The 14,330-nt window shown below is 39.1% G+C and overlaps 1 protein-coding gene across 1 annotated transcript in view; it reads right to left on the bottom strand.

Annotated features, from left to right (window-relative positions):
- Positions 1–1,530: 1,530 nt before the first annotated feature.
- Positions 1,531–14,330, bottom strand: part of DCP1B (decapping mRNA 1B) — a gene marked incomplete at its 5' end in the record, with an annotated part of 42,953 nt that continues 30,153 nt past the window's right edge. Inside the window, 4 exons of the mRNA XM_084279500.1 lie at positions 1,531–2,247; positions 4,067–4,315; positions 10,732–11,568; positions 12,282–12,410. Coding sequence (XP_084135626.1) covers positions 2,167–2,247; positions 4,067–4,315; positions 10,732–11,568; positions 12,282–12,410 — 1,296 coding nt within the window. The 3' untranslated portion in view covers positions 1,531–2,166. The remainder of the gene's footprint in view (positions 2,248–4,066; positions 4,316–10,731; positions 11,569–12,281; positions 12,411–14,330) is intronic.

The raw sequence follows: 14,330 nt of genomic DNA, 5'->3' as shown, positions 1-14,330 counted from the left end.
CCTTCCAACCCAAACAATTCCACTATAAAGTTTTTTGATAGTGTTTTTCTCAAGTCTGGGACTCTCCAGCTCTCCATGTTCCGCCAGCAAGGGCAGGTGTACAAGGAGTGTAAACTAGAAGATAAGGAGGCTCTAACCTTCAGCTGAAACTGCAAATCAGCAAGGTAAGAGCCTGCCTGGACACAGAAAGAATCCAATTAGATGTTAAAGAGCCCAGACCAAAAATTTGGTCAGGAAATCCCCAGACAAGGGACTTCTTAGTTTAAGGTCCTCTCTTTGTTCTTGCTTCTGTACCTTTCAATTGAATTAATTATTTTATAAAATTCAACAGCTGAGAACAGCAGGAAACCTGGGGTTGTGCCTCAAGGAGGAAGTGCTCCCAAGAATCAGTGTGTGTTCGTGTGACACCATGAACGGTGTGTGAATTCTCAGGCAGCAGCTCCTGCTTTAACACCATCTATTTAGCTTCACACAAACTCTCTTAAGGAGATCCCAATTTCTTCCTCACCAGTTAATTCAGTAATAATACCAATTAACTCAGTAGAATCCCATAAATTATTGTGGCTACGGGATCAGAATTAGTGCTTGCTGTCTCTCACGTCTGCCCTTCCTTGTACCTGCTCAACACGCTCTTTTCACTGAATCTGCAAGAATCATAAGCAATTTGGAAAACAACATTGAACCAGAAAACAACTTGTTCACCACGAGCTACTCATTGTAGGAAGAGAGGAAGAGTCTAGCAGTTTTGTAAATATGACTCTCTTGGGGTTATTAATTTGCATATAAAGAAAATAGCTCTTGTTAAAAATGTTGATTTAGAGCCTTTCCCAAGCAGTATGTCATATTACCTCCCCAGTCACACTTTACAGTAGAGAACGGCCAGATGTATGGGGTGGGGAGAATTGTTTGCATCATTACAACTACAGTTATTGAAACCTGCATCCTAATTTACACTGAAGAAGCTTCAGAGATGAGGCTACATCCATGGCCATAGTAGAGTGATTACTCAATTATGGATTACAGGCTGAGTTGTCTGCACTCACAAAAGAAATGCCTCCTCAGCAACAACTCTGGGTTACTGAACTAAGTAAACTGGCATTTTAGCAGCAGATCCCAATGAAAACATCTGTAAAATTTCTTTCAGTCATTTATTCTAATTGATTTAAAAGCTCACATCTCTACTGCCTGCCAAGTGTAAAAACATTCTGAAGTCATACAAGTGAGCCAACAACTCCAAATACATAGTCCACAGTAGAATAAAATGAAATCAACACATAGCAGGGATTATCCTTTTTATTTTCTTTAGAAATGAATCAATGAAATCATTGTGCTCGAGGAACACGCTAAAAAAAAATCAATAGGAATTTTACACCAGGTAGCCTTCCCCTTACCAAAGCTGTACATTGCTGATAATAATGCAGATTGGATCTGGAATAGAAACAAGTATCCAGTGCCACTCCAGAGCTACGCTGATAGCAAGTACATTCACAAACAACCCTCCCGCCCCCACCCAAATTCTTCAAAACACCTGCAGAGTCCCATTCTTACAGCTAGCTAAAAATATTCCTGTTAAAATAGAAAAAGATTTCTCTACAAAAATTTGGGGAAAGTCATGACATTTAATCTAAATTGCTTTGCAGACAACTAAGGACGAGGATAGATCAGTCTTCCCAAGACGCTCCCTTTCCAAGACTTCACCCGGGTTTTCAAGTTCCTAAAAATAGTCCAACATTGCCACCATGTGGTCAGGGACGGGCACGTTCATCGGGACACGCGCACGTGACGTCTCTCGGAGCAAACCCCATGACGAGTACCTACCTACTCAGTGAGTAACCACCGCAAGTCAAAAAGGGAACTGAATTCCGAGAACTGAGTCCTGGGTGCTGGGAAACCAATTCTAAGTACGGCTCACCGTAAGAAAAATAATTTAAGATACTCTGTGATTAAGTCTTCAGTATCGCGACACTCCCCTCCCCAAAGGCACAATCTGTTTCCTCTCGCTTCCTCCCTTCTCAGTACAACCCATATTCGCCAACAAGCAAAATCTACATGTATGCAAAATGCCTATGACCACTCGTTGCTTTAAATGTAAATGTACTTGGCAAAACTGAAACCTTTTTCCTGGAGTTCAGGAAACAACAGAAATTGAATTTTCAAAATCGTCTTTCACATAGACTTCTTCATTGCTGCCTTTCTCACGCTGAAGAGATATGCTTCATAAATAATATTTAAGAAGTTGTCATCATTCTGAAAAAGAAAACAGGTACAATAGGTCTTCTGAGGAAAGAGATTAGGTTTTTCCATTTCACAGACTAGATACTTTTCAACCTTTCTCTGTTTTTAAAAAGCGAGCAGCATAGGTGGCTATTTCCCTCATCAGAAATACGTATTATTTCCAAGCCTTGCCAGTAGCCTGAGAAGAACTCCATGTGAACATAAACCTTTACTGCAGCAAACATGACTGTGTCTCTATAAGAAGTAATGAGTAGACTGAAAGCGGATTTTCCAGAATCAGACTCCACTGCTTTTGCATGGTAACACGGTGAGGCTCCAACCCTGTAATTTCTTCTCTCTGCCCTCATTTACCTAGGGATTTCCATATGTAGTTTCCTCCATTAGGTCAGTGCTAATTCCAAGCATGTCTGAAGGAACAGCAAAACACCCTGGGTTTTGATCCCACACTAAATCCTACCTGGGCAAATCCTCACATCTTGTTTAGCACTCAGACTCAATGCTCCTAACTGCGGCTTCTCCTTTTGCTCTGACGCTTGTGTAACTTTTTCCTTCTGAAGATCATTTTGCAAGAACGAGTCAACCCACATTAAGAAAGAGTATCCTGTGGAGCTCACATAAACATGGGAGGATAATTAAAATCTCAGTACCATTTGAGGAAAATTAGGAGCATTCGACATGGCACTTTTATATAATGGAAAATAACAGGCAAGAAATGGGCAGTAAATAATTTCTGGGTAACTCAGGCCTAACAACCACCAAGAACAGCAGGGTCAAATATGCATTCTACAACTACAGTTTCAGGGCGTAAAATCCAATTTTCCTTGACCAGTTTCTCTTTAACTTCATACATGGTTTTACCATTATCCAGATATTCAAAGTATGTCAAGCCAGGATAACGTGATATTTTTATTTCTCAATGTCAGACTAAAAGAAAAGCCTCTAATTTGTTAAAGATACTATTTTCTTTCTGGGTTTATAGCTTAAATAGCATTTATAATTTATAATCACAAATAACACTGCAATAATAATTTTTCTTTTTATTCCAAAGCCATACAGGTACATAGTTCCGGCCTACAAACTGGACCCTTAATCCTGTGTCTCTATTCCTTCTGCTCAGTAGCCAGGTCTCTAGTTATATAACCTCTCCTCAACTTCTACTCTTCAGATATTCATCACGTGGCACAATATGGAAAAAATATTCATAACCATTCCTATCATCCCTAAGCAGTAAACAATCATCTCATACATAATGTTGTTAATGCTTTGTCACATTTAAACCTGAAAAACTGCAGCAAAAAGAATTTTAGCGTTTCAACTAGAGAATTACATGGAATATGCCGAACTAGTATATTTTTAGGTTATCTAACCCATATTTTAAAGTTGCTCACACTCATCCTGCAATTTTAATTTCCCATCTGAATTCCTCTTTCTGCTACCACGTATCTCTGAAATATTTGGCAGCTAGGATAATCACCCATTATTTATCCTTAGCTAAAAATACAATTGCTATCTCTCTGGCTCATGGGCTGACCTTATGAAGCTTTCAGTCATCTTTGTTCTTTTCTGTCAAATTTATTATCTTTCCCGAACCCCAAATCAGAGGCATTTATCAAAATGCAGTTAATCCTGCCCTGTGCAAGGAGAGGCGATCACATTCCCAGTCTACGCCACAGTGCTCCATTAACACGCAGCCATCAGTAGCACAACTTCCAGCATATATTTTAATTATTCGTTTAGCCTCTAGACAGGCAGATGCAACTGATTATCGGGTGCTTACAGAAAAACAGGACTCAGGATTTTAAGCAAAGTAGGAGAATTCTTGGCACTCTACCTGGATCAGGTGTAGAAGCGTTTCCTGCAGCTGCATCTTTGTCATTGAGCTGCTGTTGACTACAGATGGCTCTGAGGTTTGCAGTGGGAGGAGGAGGCTAGCTGAGCTAGCAGCAGGTTCTTGGTTTGCTGTTGCTAACCGACCACTTTCATTTGCTTTTGGTGGTGCAGGTGTAGACTGAGTGAACACCATGGGGGACATCAACAAGGTAGGAGTCACAGTGGCAGGAATGCGTTGAGGTGACATTACCTGTTTATATAAAGAAAGAAGTCATCTATTAAACCTAGCTACTTAATTCTATGGGAATGTGGATGATGAAAACTGCAGACCAATTTGCAACAGGCATAGAGACTGCTGGAGATTGATAAAGTTATGTGAAATGCCAGTTCAGGACACCCATGCATGATTTATTTCCAGATGAAAATGTCTTCCATCCAATTTGAGATTGCAACAATGATGTAATGATAAGAGCATTTTATTATGGAAACCAGACTAGTATTAAATATCAACACTCTTACAGAATGCTGTTGTAAAGTCTTCTACATCGGGACAGCAAGTCTGAAAATATACTTACATGTAAGTACCATTATTTAAGACTGATCTTCGTACCTAACACTAAAAAAGTTATTCGCCAATTATAACTTTCAAATTACTGTATAAATATGTATACATTTTTTTTGCTTCTTCTCATTTTCCTTAAGGAGAGGGAAAAGAAAATAGAGATTAAGTCATATATCTGAACAGCCACAGTGAGCTAGTGGCACTGCCAGAACCAACTCCTAATCAACACTCAGTTGACAAAATAAGTCCCTCAAAGAGAAGGAAAAATCTTGATGCTGCAGCAATTCTGAGGTTCCCTCAGTATCCTATCCATGCCAACCTGCAAAGATCAGTGTCAAAAAAACTCTTCCCTCTAAATTATGCAATGGAACTTAGAACTCTAAAGCACCCAGGGCTAATAAACACTATTGATATAATATAATGGAAAGTTTATTTACTCAGTTTGCAGAGAGTTCTTTCCAGGTAATTCCAGTAATAAACCTGAATCCCAATCATCTGTCTTCTTGCTATTCAAGTATCCAATCCTTTGTTTCCAAGAAAGGAACATATAAAATAATTCATAGGAGCTCACCAAAGCATCGCTCTTTTAAACTGGAGCATGATTTTTTGCTCCTGTATGAAAGTGAAAGGCTACTGTGTTGCTTCAACTCTCTGCCTGATTTACACTTCAATTTTGAAGAAAAACTGTAATTAAGAAAATAAAACTGAGGTTTATTTCCTACATGTGCAAAACAATGTAGTGTAATATCAAAGCACAAATTTTTGCAGCATGTCTTACTACCAGTTACGACTGTTCTAGACAAGACATTTCCAAACAATGTTAGTTTAACTACAATAGAGACATAGAAAGAAACGAGGAGGACTGAGATCTCATGCTGTTTTATGCAAAACTGAAGGAATAAGATCAGAAAAGGGATCAGAAAAGACTCATGGATATTAGAAAGCATGCAACATGCACCCAATGCAAAAATCTCCCAGTACACATTTTAGGTAAGTATTCTTTCCATTTCTCAAATACAGTCCTACTAAAAAAATGAAACTCTTGACCTACAGCTTTTTTCTACCCCATGGCATGTAATAGTAACAGAAATCCCACAGCCTGTGTTACAGGCTCTTAAATGAGTTAAGATATGTCTAAATTATTGTAGGTTTGCTTCACACAGTGAGGGAGTGTATATGTTTGTGCACCTATGCGTGAACAGCATTGTTCATTTTAGAAGAAAACCAATAAAAGTAAAAAGTGACATCATTCTGTGGAATGAGACCTTCAGACCATGCACACATCCTCTGTGAGAAACTTTGCTCTCCTGCCTGTAGAAGCCTGACTACCTCCAGACACTTACCACAACACTTTGGCTCTACTCATCCATGCAGATGAAGTAACTTCTCTTTAATTTACCTCAAGCAAAACTGGCAGCGTTTGCTTAAACCAGATGATTGTTCCTAATGTGATTTAAACAATAAATATAGACACTGGTCTCCAAAGGCAAGAACCTCCAGCAAAGGGATGGTGGTAAGCAGCTGGAGGAGACACACTGATACAGTTGAATCTATGCCAGTCTGTCAAAGACCTAGATGTCATCAAAAGACATTTCTCTCTAGAGTCCAAGGCAAATAAACAAAACCTGAGATAAACTGTGCTCTTAATAACATACAGCGACTACTGTCAAACACGTATAATATTGTGGTTTAAAAGACACATGAAAAATTAGTTGGTGAAATGGCTTTTTGGTAGCATTTGCCAAGCATATGGAAGGTATATGGAATAAGCAACATTGCCATCTACTGGTGACACAGTATCTACAGGTTACTGCAAAACTTAAAATAACTCGTCAGAATAGAAATGTATGTGCAAGTTTTTCAGTGTAGAGCATTTGTTTCTGTATCCAAACACTGAAATATGGGTGTTTTTTGCCAACAGATCATGCTCAAAGCTGCTACCATATAAACAAGCTTGCACATAAACAACTTTAAACCCCCCCAAAACCCCCCCAAAACAATGAAAAAAACCCCAACAGAAAGGCAAATTGTCATTTTGGATTTAGTTCCAATCACCTTCAGTCGCTAGGACAACTGACACCCACCAGAAAATGGGACGCTGACCCTGGCATTACTAGTGCAATTCCTACAGCACCATGCTTTTGCTGAAAAGCACCAAAACCACTCTGTAGAGACCTAATAGCCTTTGGGTCAATCTTTTAGCTTTGGGTGATTTCTCACAAGATGTAGCAGCTCCTTCCAAAATGCTGTTGATCATCTTTCCTGCAAAACTTAACCTGAGTTGCTTGTTCATCCAGCCTCTACTGAATTATCCCTGGCTTCATCAGGTCAGCACTTAAGTCTCTGAGTCACTAATAACAGAGTAGGAGGCTACTGTCAGTTGTTCAGCAGTGAAGCAAGAACAATGAAAAATGTGCCAAATAATCGTTGCAGCATATAGTATCTCTTCTCGGAAGCACAAATGCTAAGATCTCTGTTTTGATGATCTTAAAGGTCTTTTCTAACCAAAACAATTCCATGATTCTATGGCTGACATTCTGTGTGGCTGCTGGCAGCTAGATGATGTGATAGCTGGCAGATTCACTTAATACCATGAACTAATGAAGGCATTGGGTCTCCTGTAATGCAAAGTGGCACTCTCTGTTGCTTCCCACACATGCAAAATCCCACATGCATCACGTTCTCCTCTGGAACATCAGCAGCTGGTGGGTTCTGTGAACCTTTAACTGGTTTTAGTGGCATTACCTAACAGTGAGAACATTTAATCTAAGAATGGTTGAGGAGCTTTAAAGACAGTTACTATTAAAATAATCCTGGCTACAATGCTAACACTGCTTTGCCTTGCAAGATTAATTAGTCATTTTTGAATTGATGTTTAACTACAGAATCTTAAATTACTTTCCAAACAAGTTTAAGATACCTGTTGCATTCCTCCTGTGCACGTTTACAACTTCATGCTGAAACTGCAATGAGGACAATTGAGAGGTAATGGTGTGGTGCTCACACCAAAGATACTAGCTAGGTCCCATGCATGTACTCAGAAGATCTATCACTACAGAGAAAACACATTCTTGATGGAAAATGCTCTAAGAAATAAGAAAAATGGGCTGCAACATAAGTGGCCTTCTGAAGAAAACATAAATTTGTGTCAAGGTTATTGTAAGCACTTTTAAAAACATAATTCTGATTAACATAAACACTTAAGGATGCATGTATCTATAATCAGGACAACTCATCCCTAACACAAAGCATATGCTTAAAAGCCCACTGCAGATTAATGCTTCTTTATTGCATCTTAAGCACATGTTACAACTCTGTCCGCATAAGGAACACTTCACAGAACAGGGCTGGCACCAGACCAGACCGAACGCTTCTGCCTATTATTCTTCAATTTTTAATTTTTAAAAATTTTTTTTTTTTTGGTAACTGGTCTCTTCCTTTCCATGTGGGAGATCACAGTTCTGACACCATATGGAGATGCAGCAGAAACCAATTTAAACTTGGACTTGTAATGTGTCAACTGTGGAAAAGGCTATAGCTTTCATTTTCTTAGTGCTGCTGATGGATCTAGTGTGCTTCTTTAATATGATTTTTCCAGCAACAGACACTGTCCAGATACCTTTCTATTCCTGTCAGATTTTTTAGAATTTGCTTTTCTGTATGCTGAACTGTAGTAAAAGAGGCAATACCAAAAGATAAATAATTACAGAGAACAAACCTTTTGCTGCATTTGTTGTCAGAATCTGCTTTGATCAATTTTGCATGAGCATGTTCAGATATATTTGTGCCAATTCAATTTCACTTGAATGTCTGTCTGCAGGCATGGCAGCACTTAAAGCCTTTGGTCTACAGCAAGGATGATATAACAAAAAAAATAATGCTGATTTAAAAACTTGTTTCAAATTTTTATTGTCCCCTCTCCCCCCCCACCCAAAAAAAATAAAAGGACTACTTCATGTAGCTAATTCATGGCATTCTACAAGAATACAGGCTTGTTCTTTCATTTTTAGCTCCCTTTTTTTGGCAATCTGCTGCATGTAAAAGAGGCCATTCCTTCCAAACTGCAGAGCTTCAGGTGGACTAAACAACGTCTTACCTTCATCACCATTTTTATTCTATGCATTAATTCTCCTAAACAACTCTAAATGATTGGGAGGAGCTGTACCTAACACTGTTTTGCAGCAGCTGTGGCTGTGCCAGCCCATGAAGCTGCCCCTAGGCAGTCTCGGTGTACCTGGCCTGCTGGCAGCCACGCAAAGGCAGGCTGAGTCCCCCTCACTGGCTTTCTCCTTTTATCTCAGGGCAACCTTGCAGCAGTAATTGCAGTGAATGAGACGTGTTCCAATGAAGATTTTTCTCTTCTCTCAAGCTGTTGTTCTATCCCTACTCAAGCATCAAATTACTGAAATTGCATTATGTCAGACCCCAGTAATTCTCTTTCCATACTGCAGTCAATGCTGGCATCATTTTCTTTTTCAAATATACATAAAGTCATTAGCCCTATCAGCAGCAATACGGATTTGTAATTTGAAAATATATCAGTGTATTTGCCATTTTTTATACAGGTACACTGGCTTATAACGTATAGCCTGTTCACTTTTACCTTCAAGGTAGGACTGTCTTATGTCTCCATGCTATCAGTACATTTACCAGTGAATCAGGCAATTTCTTTCATTTATAGCAGGTAAGTTCCATTCCCAGTGAAAAGAGAAATACATTTGTGTGCCTCTAGACCCTCTTTTTATTCATTAGTACTCCACTGAAAATTCAGATTACCATCTGCAAGCATCCTAGATTGATTTCAGTGACTAACCCCTCTCCCCTCCCCAACTCTTTCCCACAGATTCGAAGCCATGCTGTTTTAATGAAAACTATGAAAGTAATGATGGCTGCTTGCTATATGAAATTCATCTTCCTCTGACCTCTCTCACTGAATTAGAGATCTTGACCCGTCACAGTGTTGGTGACAGATGGGGCCCTTAATTGTTAAATGACTGTTGCAGCCTCTTCACATGCAAGATAACCACCTAGAATCAGGAGAACCTTGGAGCATACGGAAGTATCCTCTAGTCTTTCCTTTGGCTCTTAAAGATCATGCAACAGAAAAGCAGCTTTTGAGCATCACACTGAAAAGGTGAATGCTGTATCATTTGGACAAGTAAATTCCAGATTCCACTACAAGTCAGACTCCTGTACAATGCACGTTTTGTGGATGCAACAAAGGAAGTTAAGAGAGGCTTAGAAGCTTGCTCATCCCCAAACAGGACATTTAAAGACATTCAAGTGCAGAAGAACTGACAGAAAATGAAGTTGTTAAAGATATTAGTTGTCCAGGATGGGACACTTTGTAATTGCACATGCTTTTCTGAAGAACAGGAAAATGCACTTATGAGAGAGAATACAGTCTCTTGATATCTCCTGAATTTTTAAGACACTGATCTGACTTTTAGGGTCACAATAACATGAATTAAGGGATTTGGGATTTTTGAAGGAATTCAGAGACATTTTTTCCAAACTAAAGCATAACAATTTAAAAAAAAGCAGCTAATAAAAGCTGATAAATAGCTAGAAGTAGTAGTTACAGTACAAGGTAACCAATTCAGCAATATACAAATGCTTCCAAAAAAACTGCTGTTAGAAAATAAGTGACCTTTTAAGCACCTTCAGCAAGCAGCATACAAAGGAATGCATACCTGCACAGAGAAAGCCATGACTACTGAGAAAAAATTAATTATTAAACCCAAAAATATTACACTTGATAACCAGCAATTACACACATCAGCCTGAGAGCAAGTATGGCAAAAGTCACCTAGGTGACTTTTGAAAGCATCTCTGGAAAAAACCAAGACTGCACTATTTTTGGTCGTTAAGGAAGTGCTAGAGATGTAGTCTTCTGTATTTACAATATTACACCTTGGCAAATCATAACTTACTTGATGTTATTAAATGATCACCTGCAGAATGAATGATGTGCAGCATGTAGACAGTAACAAGAATATTCTAGCCAAAACAAAACAAAGTCTAACCTTAAAAAATTCCAAGTTGAAATGATTGCTAGACTTCAATTTATTTATTGACTTTCAATTTGGAAGTTGTCCATTTACCTGCAAGAGCGAGCTCTGTTTTTCTGTACCCGGTGTCTTTTCTATCCAGGAATCCAGTGGTTTCAGTGTACTGGTATTCTGAGTAACAGGAAACTTAGCTGCCAAGGTTGGTCTGCTGGATACAGGCAACTGTTGCTCCTGTTGCACTATCTGGAGTTTTTTCAGCAACTCTTGAGGTGAAATCACCCCCGAATTGGCTGCTTGGCTGCCAGAGAGAGAAAGTGACTGTCTAGGAAGTTTGGACTGCTCTTTACCAAGTGTCTGAGACTCTAAAGTCTGGCCTGGTAGGGAACCATTGAAATACACCAAAGGTGGCTGGCTCATATTGTTTACTGGTGCCGCTGGTGCTCCAACAGTGGCAGGAGTCCTGCTGAACACAGAAGCTGTCGAGTTCACAGATCCCGTTGCGCTGGAGTCCATTTTAGTCACTGGCCCTGACTGACCCTGCAATTTCTGCAGCAAGCTCTGAGTGCCAGCAGTATCCTGAACTACGTGAGATGCTGCAACACCATGAGAAGTCACAGGTTGGAAGAGCCCTGTGAAAGTCTCACCCACAGGGTGGATATTGCCATTCTCACAGAGTCGGTTCTCAGGAAACTCAGCGAGCGGGTGAAGGTCTGTCCCACGCACCATAAGCTTCTGAATGGCGGGGCAAAGCTGCTTCTCTGCCGAGGGCGAGTGCCTGCTCGGTTCCTCGTAGGACAGCGAACGCACCACGCCCTGCCTAACAGGAAGGTTCTCTTGATGCTGTTTATTAAGCGGTTCTGAGACATCTGGCTTTTCTTGTTTTCCAAACAGTGCTGTCAGAGACAAGTGCTGGGGTTCAGGCTCCACATTCTGTGAGGGGACAAGGGATAAAAGTAAACACAGCTCCCTCATGCATAAGTTACATTAGGTGATGACAGTATTTAGCCAGCAGTATTCAAGGAAAAGCTGACAAAACCGCAGTGCTTCTTTCTCCCAGGAGAATTTTTAATAGTTTTGTCACATAGGAAGGGCAAGAAGACACTTGTCAAGCTGCTAATGTGGGAGAAAAGCAGTGCATCTGAGAGATAGCAGTGGCTTCACTTTAAATATCATGAAAGAGCATCTTCCCTTCCAGCCATCAGTACAGTATTAGTAAAAGACACAAATCTCCCCTTGTATGAAGTAGGGCCACTTCTTGTGCATCTCCCTGTCAGAGCTGAAATAACTTTTTAGGATTTAGCTTGAAGAGAGTGTCTTTATTCAGATTGACTGAATTCACCTGAAGAGAAAGAACACAAAAAATGTGGTCCAGCAACTGACTAGACCTGAAGTCTAGTCAGCATCTGAAAACTGAAAGATTACCATTTTTCCTTGCATCAGGATATAACTTACATTCTTCCACATCATATGGTGAGAGTTGGGGGGCTTTTTATAAAACAGATCCGTTTTTCATTAAAATAATTCCTTATTGTGGTTTCATCTCAAATTCTTGCACTGACCTTTTGACTCAAATAAGTATTTCTACATGGCTACTTGATTACAGCATGCCCAGGCAGAAAACAACAACAACAACAAAAATTTACCTTGCTTTGCTGAGATACTCGTTGATGCTGATTTTCACTAGGCTTTACTGGAATTGGCTTGATTAGGTTGGGGTTGTTATAGATGGCAGAGGAACTGGTTATCTGTTTTGGCTCTGAACAGGTCTTACACTGCAACAGAAAAGAAATACTTTTTCGTAAGTGGGACGATATCTTCTCCCATAGTTCAACACTACAATAAAATCCAGACACAGTCATGTACTTAATAACCAGAAGTATTTGCTGCAGCACTGAAAATGAAATGTTATGCTACTGAAAGAACTATAACAACTGCAACCTAATTTTCTAAACCCACAAAGCATATGTAAAAATAAACACTCAATTCAAGACTCCCTGGGTATGAGGATTCCCTCTAAATCTCAGTTTTCTTTCTTACCTTCCTGCTGCTTTTCCAGTACTTAGGGAAAAAAAGAAAAAGCCCCTTAGAAACAAGTAACAGACATGTTTTTTCCTGCATCAGTAGACAGCTAGAAGTAGTTTAGATGGATGGTGGAATAATGTACCCATAAAGAACATTTAAAATTGGTTTTGTTAAAAACTGGAATTAGAACTGCAACTCTTTTACAGAAATATTCCCCACTGGAAGCCATTTCTAAAAGAATTAAGGACAGGAAAGTGATTGGGAGTAGCCAGCATGGATTTACAATGGGTAAATCATGCTTGATCAACCCAACAGCCCTTTACAGTGAGATGACTGGTTCAGCGGATGATGGGAGAACAGTAGATATTGTTTACCTTGACTTTACACAAAGTTTTTGACACTGTCTTCAGTAACACCCTCAAAGACAAACTGATGAAATACAGACTATGTAACTGGGCAATGAGGTGGACAGAAAACTGTCTGATCTGCTGGACTCAAAGTATTGTTATCATGAAGTCAAACTGAGGACAGTCATTAGCAGTGTACCTCAGGATTTGACATTGGGGTCAATACTGTTTAACATCTTCTCATGGTGCAGTGCAAGTTTGATGTGTAAGGATGTCCCAAAATTCAAGTAAATCCCTAAATCAAAAGACTATTCATGGTAAGGAAAACAGTTTTCTTTTCGAGCTGGTCCATGCTTACCTCCCTTCTCTATGATTCAAAGCCTGATTAATGGAAGCACTTGATAGAAATCTACACTTAATTTAAGTTCCAGTTTTGCTTTGCAATTCATGTTTAAAATAGTTATGAAAGGATTACTGTGAAAAACCATAACAGAAAGAAGCCATCAATAAAAGTGTAAACACAAGCCTACAACACTAATATAACTAGTAAAGCTTTAAACTAAGGAAGCTTCCTTTCTTTATTAGCTCTGAGTTACATTTATAAATCCACTGCTGAAGCTCATAGTTTTTGTTGGTCTTCTGAGCTTACACATTGTTTTTCTTGAACTTGAATAACTGAAGCCTCATGACTACCTATTTGTTTGCTTTCTACAAACTTTATTTTATCACTTCCAGGCAGTTCATATGGACCCTCAGCAATGTCCTAGTACAGAGCCTTCTGTGACATTATCACCTTTTTTTCTTTTCTTAAATTTTAAGTACATTAGGACAAACGACTGAATTATGCTTAAATCACCTTCCCAACTCAGTTTCTTACTGGTGGCTTGTCTTTTATTCACTTAATGACAATTAGACATCTCACCTAGTTAATTATAAGATGAAAGGTTTTTTTCATAATTCAAAGAAATGCTTCCTGTAGCCCCTATTTGCTCTACACTTAAACAGGTGAAGATCATTTTTTTTTTAGATTGGATACATCCCAACCCATTATGATACTACATGGACCAAAACCACACTTCAGTAAGATTAAATAGCTTTTTTCTCCCAAACTGTTCTCTTAAAGGTTGCTGCCTTTTTTCCAATATTTTCTGCAGTATTTCTCCTTCTTATCGCTATTTTTCAGCACAGATTTTGGGGCAAAAAAATCTGTAAGCACTTAAACTTTTTTCTTTAATGCACTCTTGCATATTTCACAATGAGTTCTGAAGAATTTAAATAAAGCCATTCGATCCTTATTTCTCCAGAATTTTTTAACAAGCTAAC

This window comes from Gallinula chloropus (genome assembly GCF_964237585.1).
Source record: "Gallinula chloropus genome assembly, chromosome: 1".
In the NCBI taxonomy this organism is placed as follows: Eukaryota; Metazoa; Chordata; class Aves; order Gruiformes; family Rallidae; genus Gallinula; species Gallinula chloropus.
The sequence above is the reverse complement of the archived record's forward strand: the minus strand, read 5'-3'. Positions and strand labels throughout refer to the sequence as shown.